This window comes from Heteronotia binoei, chromosome 11 (genome assembly GCF_032191835.1).
Source record: "Heteronotia binoei isolate CCM8104 ecotype False Entrance Well chromosome 11, APGP_CSIRO_Hbin_v1, whole genome shotgun sequence".
NCBI lineage: Eukaryota > Metazoa > Chordata > Lepidosauria > Squamata > Gekkonidae > Heteronotia > Heteronotia binoei.
In genome coordinates this window covers 52,977,028-52,993,481 of record NC_083233.1, presented here as the reverse complement: position 1 = coordinate 52,993,481, position 16,454 = coordinate 52,977,028, and the positions used below count along the sequence as shown (strand labels likewise).

At 44.1% G+C, this 16,454-nt stretch overlaps 1 protein-coding gene across 1 annotated transcript in view; it reads left to right on the top strand.

Annotated features, from left to right (window-relative positions):
• The first annotated feature begins 1,735 nt into the window (after nt 1-1,735).
• SMTN (smoothelin) overlaps nt 1,736-16,454 on the top strand; it is a 73,066-nt gene continuing 58,347 nt past the window's right edge. Inside the window, exons 1-2 of the mRNA XM_060249423.1 lie at nt 1,736-1,868; nt 3,542-3,699. Of these exons, the coding sequence (XP_060105406.1) occupies nt 3,649-3,699 (51 nt within the window). The 5' untranslated portion in view covers nt 1,736-1,868; nt 3,542-3,648. The remainder of the gene's footprint in view (nt 1,869-3,541; nt 3,700-16,454) is intronic.

The window sequence follows — 16,454 nt, the reverse complement described above, 5'->3', positions numbered from 1 at the left end:
TTCCTTTGGACCTAAACAGAATAGCTGTGTATAGATCTGACATCCTGTTGGGAGAATTAAAAATCACAATGAACAACAAAGAACATATCTGTGTTAAAAACATCCATCAAACATTCAAGTTCACAGTTTATCACACTTTTTAAAAAATATCTCAAGTTTGTTGTCTCTAGCACCAAACTGCACACCTGCCCATCATGAATGACTTACTGCTGAAATCTGTATTAGCAGGATACCTTTTAATTATGTGTGTTTTAAGAAGATCCTTTCAGCAGCCCATGATCTGACCTCCTTCCGTGTGCCAGCTGAATGTGTTCTGGGTTCTGGAGAGCAATGGAAAAAAACCCTTACATTTCCATGAAGCATTTCGGGGCCTGCTTTTGCATGGGTGTGTGTGGGGTGAAATTGCCTGAGATCTTAAAGATTGTACACAGACCTCCTCCATTCCCTAGCTCAGGAAACAATTGAATTCTGCTGGTTTTGTTTTTCTTTACAGCCCAGATATAGAGATCACTGAATGTGGATGAATTACTCCCTAACACACGTCAGTTACCTTTTCCCCATGTTCAATACACATCCCTGGTTGCTAATGGGTGAAAAAATAATTTATACACTTCTGATGCACACTTTCAACAGGTATTTATATATGAAGTGATTATTGCATACCATGTTGGCAACTGTGAATACAAATCAAAGGAATGGTCTTTGTTCCAGATGTATTAAATCAGAACTATTACTTGGAAAGGGTTTCAGGAAGCAGATGTTGTCAAAGACTTTTCTACCTATGATGTTGGAGAGCAGTCATCTGAATTGTATGAGTAGAGTAGACAAGGCCTGATTTGGTATAAGGCAACTTTGTGTGTGTGCCACAATTACCAACAATTACAGAGATGGTGGTTAAGGCTGCATTTGGGTTGAAGTCCCATTTAACTTGGTAGGATTTCCAGGCCTTTTTTTGAGCAGGAACACACAGGAACACTGTTCCAGCTGGCTTGGTGTCAGGAGGTGTGACCTAATATGCAAATGCATTCCTTCTGGTCTTTTTCTACAAAAAAAAAAAGCCCTTAGAATTTCTATGCAAATATGCAAAAGAAGAATGCTGTTCTAGAGGTGGCAGCGGTAGGTAGAGAAATTTGCGGGTGATAGCTATGGAGGAGAGTTTAGGGCCCAGGCTAGGCAGGGAGTTTAGCTGGATGTTTCTTCTGCAATACAAAGAGATCCACCGAGTCTCCACCCTCTGTAGACACTACAGGCGTTTTATGTCTGCAAGATACGGTAGAACTCCAGGCCCCACCTTGAGGTTGACAACCCTACATGACTGCACAAGGGTGCGCCAGGAAGTGTTTAGTTATACCTCACATTTCTCACCAACTGTACAGAGGTGTGCGGGGTTAGGCAAGTGAGTCATTCAGCCCCCCAACCGAAATGTGGTGTGCCGATCTACTGGATTTAATTATATAACTCGTCTGAAAAGAGGCTATATAGAGCTAAGCGTCGTTGCTCAAGAACTCCGTCTTAATGTCGAATTCATTTGCTCCTTTAAAACCACCCTAAACTTCGGAGTCCTCAGAACTACAATCCCCATCGAGCTGCTGGCAAGAGGACCGCCGATAACCGAGGGGAGGCGTGGCCAACTAATTGAATTGAGCCAATCTCGGAGGATCAAGAGTATTCGGAGGGAGAGTGGTCTTTTGATTGGTTGCTGCAGCAGATGTGGGCGTATACTTGGGGCGTGAGAGCTGAAACCTGGCAGAGAGGCGCGTGTGGTTTGCTCAGAGCGGTTTCGGGAGTTGGGCGGAGGAGGTCCGAATCGGGGCCGTAAAGGCTCAGCGGGGCAGGATTTATGAATGGCCCGTCCAGGTTCTGCGGAGGTGTGTACATCGATATGGATTAACAAAGTGAAATAAAGTGTTGCGCTGGATGGGACCGGGGTGGGGTGGGATGTAGAGATGGAGTAGATAAATGACCAAACTAGACTGGGAAGAGTTTTCTTGTGAAGGTCGATCCAAAGTAGAGGTGGCATGTGTTTTGGTTCGGGGCCAAAATGAGTTTTGGTGGGAACAATTTCGGATTTGCTTCTGTTCACACTCTGATGTGAAACAGTGTATGGTAAATCATTATTTTTATGGCATCTTCTCTACTTGATCACTGATTTCCAGACTTGCATTTCAGAGCTGATGAATTTGCAGGGCTTCTGAATGTGTGTGGTTCTAGATTGTGGATTAAAGGGGATTTAGAAGGGAAAAAAATCTCCCAAATAAGGAAGAAAGTTCACACTAGCATTCTCTTGTTCAGTCAGTCTCTCTGCTTGCCAAAAAGTTGGATAGTATGTGTCTTCCTGTGCGTTCTACACACCTTTCTGCACATGAGTTTTTGGGACATCTGAAGTATTGGGTGCCGTGGTGGCTGTTGAGTTTATATGTGGCTGGATTTACAGTGACAGATACTGATGGTAGGGAGGTGTGGAAGCGCTCAATAAGAGAGAGCACCTGCTTTTAGTCTTCTGGAGGTATAGCCTTATGCTTTTGCAAGTCACAATTTGCTGATTTTCTTGATGTTCAGACATCAAGAAGCTACAGGTTAGCCGGCTGGAGTGGTGCCTTAATCTGGAAGAGAAGTGAAGAGCAAACTGTCATTTCACGTTCCTATATTAACCTTTTTCCTAGGAACATGGGGCAGCATAAGTGGGGGTTATCCCATTTTATCTTCCTAAAGCAAGGATGTGGCTGGACGCTGTAGTGTCTACAGAGGGTGGAGACTCAGTGGATTCTCTTTCTGTTGTAGAAGGATTAAATAGGATCCTGTTCTGCTGTGAGTTAGGCTGATTGAAAAGAGGTTGGCTGGACCAACAAACTTGTGTGATTGAACTGGGATTTAAAGCTTGTCTCTCTGGTCCGAATCTAATATTCTGTCCTTGAGCCTGTACTAGCCCTCTTGGTTGGTATACTTCTAATTCTTATGTGAGTGTGTGCAGTCAACAATGCCATGTGTCAGCATCCTGGTGCTGATCTCTTCCAGTTGAGACTATTGCCTGATGCTTTTACTTGTGACTAAGCATCCTGAACTTACTCAGTCTTTGTTTTTGATTTAATGTTTTTGGTTGCCACATTTGGGGCAGGGGAAGTATTTTCCTAGCATGCCTTTCTGATGTGTTGCAATCTATGTATGTCTGAGTTGGTTGGAAGTTTTCTTCTTGCTGTTTTGAGAAACTGAGACTGCATTGAATACTTGCTGTCTGATGAAATGTGTTAGAAATGACTCAATATGGAATCCTGCTATGTCCAAGGTTGTGTGTATTTGGGTAGCTTCAGCATAGCAGATTGGAGTTTCCTGGAAGTGGGTTTGGGAGCGTCTCATGCAACGAACTTGGCCCCAACTGCTGCTGGCCTTCGGAAGGGCTCTGTGTTCCAGCAGCAGGATTAACAGCCAGTGAAGCAGCTGCTGGGATCTCATTTACTTTTCAGCACATCTTTAATGAGCCCCGGGAGAAGATCTCCTGATTTCCCCCCTGACCTGCCTGCGATCTGGATCTGTTCTTTTTCAGAATTTCTCTGGTGAGCCTGCTGTCCTGCTGCTGAACTAACCATCCGCTTGGAGCTCACGCACATCTGCAAGCTTCTTCCAAGCTGAAGAAGGGGGAAGGCCAGAAGGATGTCTGACGAGAGGCTTTTGAGCATGGATGAGGGAGCACTACGGAAACTGGTGAGTTTGTCCCGAGATACTGTCCTATGGAATTACGAGGGTGTTAACCGCAGAGAAATGTGGAACTTCTGGCTATTGCTGACTGTGTCTGGCTTGAGATTCTTGCTCTAAGAAACAAGAGAAGGCTGTCCAGGCTGCCTTGGGTGTTTCTTTAACTTCTTAACTGTTAGCTGCTGGAAGCTCTGTGAGCAAGAGCCCCTAAAAGCTGCATTGGCATAAGGAATAGAGTGCATTGCCTCTGACTTGCAGTGGGAAAAGCTCCCAAGCCATCAGGAGCCTGCAGAGCTGGGATTGCCAGCCCCTTCCCTACATTTTCAGCTTGGATTTGCTTTTATAAAGCAAGTCCTTGTTTCTGCCTTCCAGTATTCATGCCAGTGATTAGAACGGCATTGGAGAGATTGATAAACATGTAGAGTTTTTTTTAAAAGCTTTCTCAAAATGTATTTTTTCAGCAAAAATATTCAGTTAGTTAAACCAATTAGACACCATCTAAACTTCTCAGAAGGAACTTGTAATGCTTCCTCCACTCTAGCTGTTTACAAGTATGTCCCAATTTGTCTGTCCATGAAGACAGACTCTTGCTTTATGATTTCCTTGAAGCCGTTGTATAGGTTGACTTTAACCACATCAGGAGCTGGGCACTTGCCATCCAAGCAGAGCATCACCAAGCCTCCTCTTTCCTGGCGGATGCAGAGGTACCAGGACGTTCTGCTTGCTTACAGCAGTTACAACTGCCAAATAGAATGTCTTCAAAGAGAACCCATTCAGCAGGCAGCTGCAGAAACTGGTCTGTTAAGGGCGATGCCACACTGCAAGTGCATAGCAGTTTTATGTGTTATCCCCCCTCCCCGTGATATATCCTAGGAACTTTATTTTCTATTTTAAAAAATCTCAGAAATCCTTAACTGTCCTTGCAAAGCACAGTATCCTAAGGAGAGGAGAGGGCTACTTAGCCAGTTTTTTTAATTGTTCTGCATACAGGAGTGCAGCCAGGATTTTAAAAGTCGGGGGGCACCTTTTCCCATCCACTGTGGGGCTTGCCACGTCTCATAAGCTTCCTTCTGACAAAAAAGGAAAAAAGCAGGCAGTACCCCCACAGGCTTCCCTGAGGCTCCAGGCCTGTCCACATATTATGCAGTGTGAGGTGGTAAATTCTTGATGATCCACTCTATTTCTGATTCATCCCAGCTGCACTGGGTTATTTTAAAAAATGATTCTGTCTATACATTTTTAAAATTCTGGTCCTTTCTCCAAGTAGTTCCTGACAATGTACAAGATTCTCCTTGCCCTATTTTGCCCTCCCAGCAACTCTGTGAGGTGGGTTATGCTGAGAATTATGCTGGTCCAAGGTCACCCTCTGAGTTTCATGGCTGAGTAGGAATTGGAGCCCTGATCTATCAGTTGCTAGGCTGATGCTTTTAACTTCTTTATGTGAGGGATAATTAAACCCTCCTTGTATTTAGAATACCTCAGGAAAAAATATTTGGTATAGGTCTTTTGCTGATGTACTGCTTTAATGCGCATTTCTTATCCTTGTCTGTATAAAATGTTCCTATAGGCTGAAGCACTGTAGGGTAAAATTCTGCCATCTATCATAATGCGTACAGTGGCTGTGTACAGTACAGTTAGAAGATCGTGGGGCTAAGTCTGATGGCATGCATCTGAGTCCTGCCATAAAAGTGTCCAGTATTTTGGTGACTCAGTTTGGTTTAGCAGACAAGCTTGAGAGTACATTACTCTTATATATCCTTACTGTTTCCAAAAAGCATCCCATTTTGTAAAGTAGAGTCAGATCCCTGCTTTGTGTGAATGTGTGTGTCTTCCAGGAGGCATTGCAAACATTTCTTTTGAAATTTTGCTGCTTCAATCTCTGTGTCTTTGTATTGTTTCTGTTTACTTCCTCTCTAGATGGAGATACTAGTATGTCTCCAGAGTCTATTCTTCATGTTGGTTATGTGTATCAGAAGTCCATGCCTGTGTAGAGGCCTGTCTCTATTCTGTGCATGCATCATTTTTTAAAAATCATGAATTTACACAGAATTGTGTTCACTGAGCCTGTTACATATTTAGATTTTCATGATTCCATGCCCATGAATAAGGTTTTCTACTACCATGTCTTTTCTTATCTCTTCAGTGTTAGAATTTAGATTGGGGACACATTGTAAACTGCTGTGTTCACAGATTTGTGCTGTACAAATGGTAATAAATGGTGTGCTTGAAAACGTCTTTGGAATTATTTCCGCAAAGCATTTGAGAGAAGGAGGGCAGACAAGAACATGGAGATGCTTTTAAACTTTTCTCCTGGAGGAACAGAAGCTCTGCTTTTCCAGCACAGGAGAGACTTTCAGAGAACTGAGTTCAGTGAAAATTGGACTGTGCACTTTTGTGTGGTAAATATCTAGAATCCTGATCATGATTTTGATGTGTTAATTGCCTTTTATGGTGCTGGTCAGTGATTTCTAGAACAGACTTATGGTTGTGTGCATCTGACTGTTGTGAAGAGCTTTTGGTGGAAGAATTGTGAAAGCTGCTGCCAGGCCATGAGCAAACAGTGATGGAGAAATAGGATTTGGGCCCTAATTTCAGGATTGTGCACATTGTATAACCATATCTTTCTGCCTCCTGTCCTTTTTAGGAGCACGGCTGCATTTGCCCTCAGTCTGTAGGAAAACAGCTCAGTCTTCCCTGTTAATCTTGTGGATTAACTTTGTGTTTCTCGAAAGTCTGTGTACTTCCAAGTCCACTAAAACTTGGCCAGTTTGAATCTTCAGATCTTGGAGAGTCTGCTGTTTTCCATTTAGTTGCATTCCTTAATGTCTGCTGAACCAATGAAATACTGGTACTCTGAAAACGAGCTGAAAGGAAGACCAGCTCACCTGCTGCTGGGCATCAGAGCTCTTGGCCGTTGGGAATGAGCCGTTGCTTTGCACAAGACCTCTTTGTGTGGCTTCCCAGATTTATTTATTTTTTTGACTGCTTAGAGAAGTGAAGAATGCCAAAATCTGTTTGCGGTTGCCTTGCCCTGCCTGAACGAGAAGTGCATCATTCAAACCTGGTGATGATGGTTGAAATAGCTGCTGCTCCTTCAGGGAAACTATGGACCTTCCTGTCATCCTCTTTGAGGAAAATGCATGGAGATCTAAGATGGTGGCACTGAGGATGAGCATGATGAAGGGTAGATTCAAGTTAGCAGCAGCTTGGCAGTTTGTAGTGTGGCACGTGAGGGACACCGACTGTGGTTAGTGTACTTCCACATGGGCAATTGTGTTGCTGTTTAGCAGCAAAATTACAGTGGAGTCCAGGGGGGATCATAAGAACTAAAAAAAAAAAGGCTTAAGGAATAAAAGTTGTTTGTCTTCTGATTCAGATCTTGTTGCTGTCATGAACTCACTAAATTGCCTTAGGCCAGACATTTCTCTTTCATCCTCAGCCTATAATAAGGACATAAGAATATTGGCTCACTTGATTGATATAACAATGCGCTTTAAACTCTCTAAACCTTATTAGCTGGGCCTTATTAGGCACATTAGTACTGAGCTCAGTTGTGTACTAGGAGGATATCCCCAAGGCAAGTGCTTCCACGGCACATGTTGTAAGTGACTGTCCAGGGTTTTCCCTGTTCTTGAAAAAGCCCACAAAAGTCAGTAGCCTGAAAAAGAATCTCAGTTGATCAGAAACGTTCCCTTTCAACTGTCATCCATAAAGGTTCCCTGGGTGGTCACCTTAAGGGTATTCTCATTCCCCACAGGTGTCCCAGACTTTTTCTAACTCTACACACAACTGGTTGTAAAGTAGTGTAATGGCTATGAATTTTGGCCTAGGAAATCCCACTTCAGATTTTGCTGTGTCATGAATTTACATGATGACCATAGGTGCTCTCTCTCTCTGCCTTAACATCCTGTTTTAATACTGACCTGCCTTATAAGGCTGTATGTAAGCTGAATTTACACTTTGTAAAGTCTTTGTGGTGACCATGAAGATTTCTGGGTAGATTGGCTTTGGAAGGAGCTATTTTAAATGTTTTAAATGTTTAGAATCCCCTTGGAACAGGCTGGATTTAGGAAAGAAAGGTTGACAACTGAGCATTGCCTTATTTTGCAACAGCTAATTGAGAAGTACTCTGGCAAAGGTACAACCGTATATGCAGCTTTTATTGATTTAAAGGCAGCATTTGATTCCATCTCAAGGCAACGATTGTGGCAAAAACTAGCGGCTTCCAATATTGATAAAAGGCTCCTATTTCTTATTCGTGGCCTCCATGAAGAATCATTTCTTAGGGTGAGATGCAATACGCAAGGATTACTCACAGAACCAATAAAAATCAAGAAGGGTGTAAGACAGGGTTGTCTTTTGGCCCCCATCTTATTTAATTATTACATCAGTGATATGGTGGAACATATGACTGATATTAAATTACACCCCCAAAGCTGGCTCTTCGCCACCTTTCAGTACTGCTATATGCAGATGACGTGGTACTGTTATCTAGAACACCTATTGGGTCGCGGAGGGCATTAGACAGCTTTGTTAAGTATTGTGAAAACGAACGTTTGGTAATAAATTTTGAAAAAACAAAAGTGTTGGCATTTGGTAAAAAAGCCAAGAAGAGGTATTGGACTATGAAAGGGGAGAAAATAGAACAAGTAACAAAATTTACTTATTTGGGAATGGTAATTCAGGATACAGGCGCCTATACTGAACATTGTAATATGAGGGTGGAGAAAGCTGAGAAAACAATGTATGCTATCCTGAGATTTTTTCGTTCTAAGGGGGGCTTTTATGTTCCGGCAGCACTGAAACTGTTCCAATATAAAGTTTTAACACAACTGCTCTATGGTATTAACCTGGGCATCTCGGCTAAAATATTACAGGCTCTTGAGAAAGTGCAATCTAAATTTCTTCGTAACATCTTGCAACTCCCGCCAGGTGTGCCAAATGCCCTTTTGCGTCTAGAAACTGGGCAAATGAGAATTGAGGCCAGAATTATGTTGTCTTCGGCATACCAATGGCTAAGAATCTATACAAACAAAAAAGGCCTCTTTCCTCTAATAACTCAAGACCTCTATAGGCCAAGGTGGCTGCAATTGGTTGAAAGCAATTTGGAAAGTATAGGATTCTCACTTGAAAACCTCTTGACGCAGAGTAATGCCAAAGCAAAAAGTATTGGAGGTATCAGCTCACAGAAGAGCCTTTACATTGGCTCGATGCGCAGCCATGCCCTCAAAAGTGTTAGAAGGGAAATATAGAAAAGTTCCATACGAAGATGGACGCTGTTCTTGTGCTATGGGAGAGGTAGAGTCGATGATTCATATGTTTTTTCGATGCCCATTCCACCAAGCATATAGGGATAGGTTTGTTTCCCCATTTGTAGTCAAACCAATAGCAGATGTGGACTGGGCATGTTTGGAGAAACTTTTGGTGGATGCAAGTCCATCTATCTCTAGACAGATAGCTAAATTCTGCCATTACCTTGTGAAGTTCCATACTAAGAAACAAGAAATTGTAGGTTTTGTATGATCTGTCTGAAGTTTAGGTTATAAACGATTTTATATATTTGGATTTAAAGGATTTTATATTAATTTGAACTGATTTTGGATTTTAAAATTGGTTAAATTATATTTTAGTTATCCCCGACCTGTATAGATGTGGAAAAGTTTTATGTATTTTATTGTATTTTATGTATTTTAGGAGGGTTTTTTTACATGATGTGTTATAGTTTTTATATTGGTCTGTGACCATAATAAAAAGTTTATACTTCAATGTTTAGAATGCCACTGTAAGTGCTACGTGCTTCAGTCATCCTTTTCATGCCTTGAAAAGACCCTCTCCTCCATCCAGTACCCCACCCTCAGTGTCTTGCCAAGATCTCTTGTTGCCTGAGGCAAGTAATGGACAAAATTTACATAGCGCCTTTAATCTTCAAAGTATTTGTGTTATCTTTCAGTTTGTTTGCCCGAGAGTAGGTGCATTTTGTCCTTCTGTTGCTGTAGAGGATTGTGTACCTGTTAGGTTAACTAGTGTCCTGACACCACTTGCAAGAGCCTGCTTTGTGAGAAATATGTAGCAGAATGGTTAGTTCATATTTATCCTTCTAAGCTGGATCCAGAAAACCCCTTTTTGGCTACAGGTGTCTTTACAAGCTTGTCCAAATACGTTTTATGCCAGGTTTCAATTAACTCTCCCCTGGGGATTAACTTGCCTTCAGCTGAGTTCCCCGTGTGATTCTGCCCTGCGCTAATTTGTCTGTCTTCTCCAATCAGTCGTTGTGTAAATGATATGCTGTCATCTGCAGGGATGTGGTTAGTTGTGCAAAACAGCCACATGAGGATGAAGCAACCGGATAAATGTTATTGCAGAGAGCTGAGTGCTGTTTTGAATGCAGGTTGTGTGAAGATTGACCTGATCCATGTGATCCACTCACTGCATCCAGACTTCCATGACCTTTCTGCCGGCCTGGCATACTCACGGCTTGGTCATTCAGTGGAAGAACCAAGGAACCTCCTTCCAAAGGGATGAGGAAATGGATCTGACAGGCTCTCTCTTTTGATTTTTCCTATAGAGGCAAGGGTATTTAGCCATCTCTTTCAATTTCTGACTCTTAAGGTTAAAGTGTGGGGCAGCCTTTATGTTTTGTCATGCCACGGCATTTTGATTCTTCTTTTGCCATCTTAATAAGATTGTGTGAAAGGGCATCCTTACTCCTATTATGCAGAAGCTGAGAGCCAGGGACTCCTTTGGTTCTCTAAACCGAATCAAGGGTCTCTCAGATCCCATGTTCTATTGGCTGTTTTCTCAAACAAACCTTTACAAAACCACCAAGCTGTATGTAGCCTCTAGCTGTGTGTGGAAGTTAACCATGGGCTCACAATTTCCCATTTTTGCTTTTTCCTTGGGATTGAGCAGAAGAGGGTGTCGAGCTAACCAGCATGCACCCAGAGGGTTGTGTTCAGTGTGGCCCCTTATATGTTGTGCAGGCCTAATGGACGGGTGCTGCCTTTCTATGGTGCTGCACCTGCTTGATTGCACAGTGCCTTGGTGCAGGGAGGGGGGTGGATGTGGTTGGTGCAAGCTGGAGAGAGGCCAGCCCAAGTGCCGGTGCTTGCCACCTGCTGCAGCACTCTTCCTGGGAAGCACATGCTATCACTCTGCATATTTGCAAAAGAAGACAATGAGCTCTAGAGCTGGCAGGCTACAGTGGAAATTTCCTCCCTCAGACCTTGAAGCTGGCAGCTTAGCTAGCCACAAGACTGCTTAGTGCTTATCAGGTGCTTCTCTCTCCTTGCTCCTCTGCTTCAATTCATGGGATCATCTGAGGGCACAAAATGTAGCTAAGCAGATTTTGGTCTGGTAGTACCTGGAGGGGAGACTGCTTGGGGATCTCCCAGGTAGGCAAATGAAGTTCCATGGTGGAAGAAAGGTTGACTAGAAGTAAATAAAAATGCATTGTCTGTAATGCTGTGCTGTTCAGTGCACAGAGCTTGAGCTCTCTGGGTCCACATATGTGGGTTGAGCCTCAAGAGCTGGTGCCTTACAGTGGCTAAGAGACCAAGGCTGCAATCTTGTACACACTTCCTTGTGAGTAAGTTTTATTGAATGCAGTGGGAAGTGCTTTGGAATAATCATGCATAGGGTTGGCAGGGTGCGGGTGCTGGAATGTGGTGCGTTGTCAGTCAGAATGGCTCGTAAGAGTGGCCATGCTGATCCAGACCAGTCGTCTATTGAGTCCAACAGCTGGCAGCCTGGCAGATGCCACAGGAAAGCCTGTATATGTTTATTTTTGAGTACCGTGCTCAAAAAGCTCTGCACCCTGGAAAGTTCTGGATCACTTTGTTAAGGTCAGGCCAGGTGTGGACGGCTGCTCTTTGCCTGCGATTGGACAGCTCCAATCTGTGCTCCCCTTTCTGTACTCTAGTGGAGTATGGCCAAAACTCCACTCTGGGAAGCCTTTGGTTTTCTTCAGCTGAGCAGGCCAAGAGGGAACCAGGATGTGTGTGTTCAGCTGGATCCCTTAAGGCGGATTAACAGGAAGCTATAGCATAGTTCTTGACAAAACTTCCCTGCTGTCCCAGACAGTTCTTCAGCGTTCCTGGGTGTGAATTTCTAGCAGACTCAGACCTAAGAGAGGGTGAGGACAGCCCACTATTAATGGCTCCCAGCTGGTTTTCTGGGGTTAAACAGTGAGCAGCTGGAGGGGTTATGCTAGTGTGCACTGGAAGGCTGATTCGGCTTGGAAAGAATGTGCAATCCTCTGTGACCTGAGAAATTGCTCCTGGAAGGAGTGGCTTGGAGTCTGTGGAGGGGGGGCGGGAAGAATGCCTTCAGTGGAGCCTGGAGTCTGAAATCTGGCTGAGCAGTTGAGTTTTTCTCTCTCTCACCTACAGTCCCCTTGTGCTTAAAAAAATAAAAACGCCTGTAGTTTTAGACTGAGAGTTTCCCTCAGAAGTTCTGAATAAGAGAATCAGTCATGGTGGGGCTCACCTGCCATTCCAGTATTTTCCCTCCACTTTCAGGTGGATGTTGGGCACCAGGGCCTGTCCTTTTGGGGCAATTTCGAGGCCAAGTGAGGCCCAAAAGTTTCACTTAGGCTTCTGTGTACCGAGTGCTTCTGAACACTTCACAGAATTCCCTGCACCACTCTGCTGTTCAGTGGCAGAAGAGCCAAAATGGAAAGCATCTCTCTGAATTCTGAAAATTGGAAAACTGCTACATTATAGTGGGTCTGAGTTGTTAGGGTATTGGATCTTAGGGGCGAAGCGACAAGACTTGCAGACTTGAGGGCTGGTTCTTGGTAAGCTGCTGCGTCTCATCCTGTTTTCTCTTTTAAAGACGAGGAAACTCTCCAGTGGTATACCTCAGGGTGCTTTGAGGAAGAAGCAAGTTAAAACAGCTAATAAAGATGGTTAGTTCAATGGTGAAGGTGATTCCTAACAAGTTGTGCAAGATGTGAGAGATCCAACAGGAACACAGTCATTTGGCAGGCAGTCATGATCTCCTAGCCTTTTTAGCTTTTAGGAAATTTCCATTTTGAACTTTGACAGACTTATTCAGCTTGATTCAGCCTGTTGAACGGTGTCTTCACAGACATAACAATATCATGTTCATTGCACAAGTGAAATTGTACAAAGAATGTAATATCTGGTATGAGTTTCACTTAAATTGCAAACTATGGCTCTAGACCTCTTTTGGAACCATGCAGGGAAAGAAAACAACTCTGTTGTTCATTTGGCAGAGCTATGTGCCCCAGCTGTGCTGTACTCACCTCATTCTCTTGGTCTGTTTTGGCTGCATTTTTGTACCAAGAAAGGATCAAAACAGAACCATCAGTGTTTGCAGTGGCAGTGAAAGTTTTGCCCAGAACCATTTTAGCTTTGGGTCATTCCGTTTCTGTTTTCGTCTAAGCCTCAACCATTTCCTTGTAAGTCAGCAGCAAGCCAGTATGGTGTAGCAGCTGAGAATGTTGAGATTATAACATGGGAAGGCTGTTGTCTCTGCTGAACTCACACACACACACACTCACACACACACTAAAGACTGAGGACAAGTTACTATCTCTCATAATCTGCCTCACAGTGTTGTTGTGAGAATACAAGGGTTCCAAGAGATAAAAATTAAAATTAAAACACTTGCTTGGTTGCCTCTGGTGAAAAAGATCTGCCTTTGGGTGACCAGGAAGGAAAGACTGATAAAGACTTGGCCATGTGTATATTGTGGGCAGATGAACTATTAAAAAAAAAAACTGCTTGTCAGCTAACAGTTTTTGTTGGTTTACTCACAAGGCTCTCAGATTACAACACCATTCATTGTAGTTCTATAGCATTTTCTAGTGCTCAAAGCACTTCTCATATGTTGCTTTGTTGGAATCCCTACAAACAGCTCTGTAAGGTCAATGCCCAGCCTTCTGATTCAGGTGACTATTATTATCCTCCTATTTAAGATAAGGGTATGTGTTTGAGGTGGCAAGAGGGTGACTTGCTTATGGCAGAGTCAAAATTGACACCAAAGGTTTCTTGTGTCGTGGCTCAGTCTCTTAGCTGCTATGCTTAACTAGCGGTTTTGCAATTTAATCCGGAATAGAGTGTGCCCTTGGACTCTCCTGAGAATATCACCCCCTTTCCTCCCCCCATCCCCAAATCAGAAAAGATGCGTCTCCTGCACACTTGGCCTCAAGGCTAGTCATGAATGTGAGATGTGGGGTTACAAGACCTGGAGACTTACTTTGCTCTTTGTGGACTGGATGTTTGGCTGCAGTGACTCTCACTCTGCTCAAACTAAGAGGGGATTAGCCCAAATAAGGAGAAATGTTTATCTTCTTAGCTCCCCTTTCTCTTCAGCCAGGTTTCCCTTCCCTTTCTTGCCATCCTCTGCTTGCATTCCTCTGTCCCATTGCCCCCTTTCTCCCCCTTTTCTCCACAATTGCAGCAACAAGACTTTTTCTCTTTTCTTCTGACTTCTCTCTTCTGTCAGTACATTCCTGAGGGCAGGCTGGGGATGGAGGGAGTTTAAGGTGGGGGTGGGGAGAGGAATGCAGAGGCTCCCCCTTAGGGTTCAACAGAAGGATTGTCTTAGTTGTTTTCCAGCTCCATCCGTGTCCCTTGAGGCTCACCTGGCTAGGTGGGGGAGGAGAGGGGACACTGGCTCCCACACAGTGTTGGTTTTCTTTCTGCTGGCACAGACAAGAAGCTGCTGGCCTCATGCCACCTTTCCTGGGATTGGCTGGTTTGAATTCCTCTGTCTGCAGTTTACCTTTGAATAGAGAGTCTGGCTGGTTATTGTGGCTGACTCAGAGCCTGGAGTGGCAGCGGGGAGGGAAAGGTCGTGTGGGGCTGTCTTAAAGCATCTTCCTGCAGAGGGCTTTGGAATGATGCTGTTCCCGCCCCCTGGGGTGGTGTGCTGGTGATTTATTAGAAAGTTAGGAAAGTCAAAGGGGGTCATCCCAGTGAAACTGTCTGGCAGTACCATGTTTGGGAATGGCAAGAGTGGAAGAATTTCTCTCTCTCACACACAGGTGGGACCTGCAACCATAAAATGTGGCTGCTAGTTTGGGCGGCTTTAAAATGGGATGAACCAAGTTGATAGGAGCAAAATACGTCTGCTGGTGGCTTTTAGCCCTGGGAGCTAAATGTAACTTCCATGTTCAGGGCAGCAGCAACAGAGGAAGGCAGTGGCGATCATGCTCTGCTTAGGAGCTTTGCAGAAGCATTGGCTGGACTTTGTAGGATTAGATCAACGGTCCCCAAATCTCACTGAGTTTGAAGGCAATTTTGCAATTTTGAGATGAGGGAGTGGGTGTGACCACAAAATGGCTGCAACTGTGTACTGTAGCCAATCACAAAACATTGAGAGGTTGCAAGTCAAGCATCTGCTTGTGATGGAGACAGCTGATTCTGAATGGGGTGCTGCCTGCAGATGCAAGGGGGATGCTTCCTGGGCTCTTCTGAAGCACCTCCTCTTTTTCCACTGAAATGGAAGAAAGCCAAGGTTCACCTTTTGCTTTGGGAAAGAAGCATGTGGGCATGCCAGGAAACCATTGTGTAGATCCTATGGTGCCCATAAGCGCCACATAAGAGATCTTTGGTCTCTAGATGAACGCCATCTGATGCTATTTGAGAGGAGGTCCCTCTGCCCTAGAGTTGCTGGCTGGGGTGCTCATTCACTCTTCATTCTCAGGCATGTGCTTGTGTGGGCCATTAGCCCCCTTCCTGGCACATTCAGCTGTGCCCAGGCCCTCCAGGCATGATGCCTGGAATGCTCCCTCCCACCCATCTCCCTCTACCCCCATTCTCCTTCTGAATTCCATCCTGTCTCATTAGTACATTGGAATAAAATGTAAGCCCCACTCCCAAGCCCATATGAATTAACTTCATAAATGGTTTAGCAAGCAGGTGGGGGAATGAGCAAGTGGGCTACTTCTCCTTCTTTTTCACTGTGTGTGTGTGTTCCTGCTCCCCCTCCCCCCACATACTCATTTTTAGGCACCTCCCCAAATCCCCCCACATACTCATTTTTAGGCACCTCCCTTTGCTGCAAATTTTGCTGTGTTCCTTGGGGCAGCCCTTCCCAATCCAAAGGTGTGTGTGTAGGCAGGAAAGGCTGACACTTTTGAGTTTCTCCCAAATAGAACTGTGAGGAAGCTGAGAAAATTGGCTTGCAGAACTCGCCCTCTTCCTGGGTGGTGGTTAGGGAAGGCATGTCTCTGTGAAAAGTGTGGGAACGGGGCAAGCAAAGGCTACCTTGAGGTGTTTTGGAGCCGTAAGCAAAAATTAATTCTGACTTCCCATCTTGTATAAAGCCACAGGGGTGTCCGTGGGTGGGTATGCATGTTCTCAATGGAGGCTTTTCTGATTGCCGCTCACTCTCCCTCCTCAATTGCAGTCATTTACCACCAGAATATGTTTTGTTGTATGACATAACAACTGCATGTGCAGGAAGTTCTTGTTATTCATGCACCATCACTGAAGGGAATAAAGTTAGCATATAAACAAGTCATGTTTATATGCTAACTTTATTCCCTTCAGTGATGGTGCATGAATTCATTTCTGACCCAGTTGCTTTCTGTACTGGCTCCAATAGTTAATTAATTGGGGCTTTTTAAAGCAGTAAAAAATGATGAGAAACTGGTGTTTAGGTTAAAGTTAGAGGTTAGTTTTTTGTTGTAGTGATGACAATTAGTGTCACTTGCATATTTAATTATATTCAACAACACTTTTATCAGAATGTAACGTAAAGAGGTTAGGATTAGGCTTTGTGGTAACAGTAAT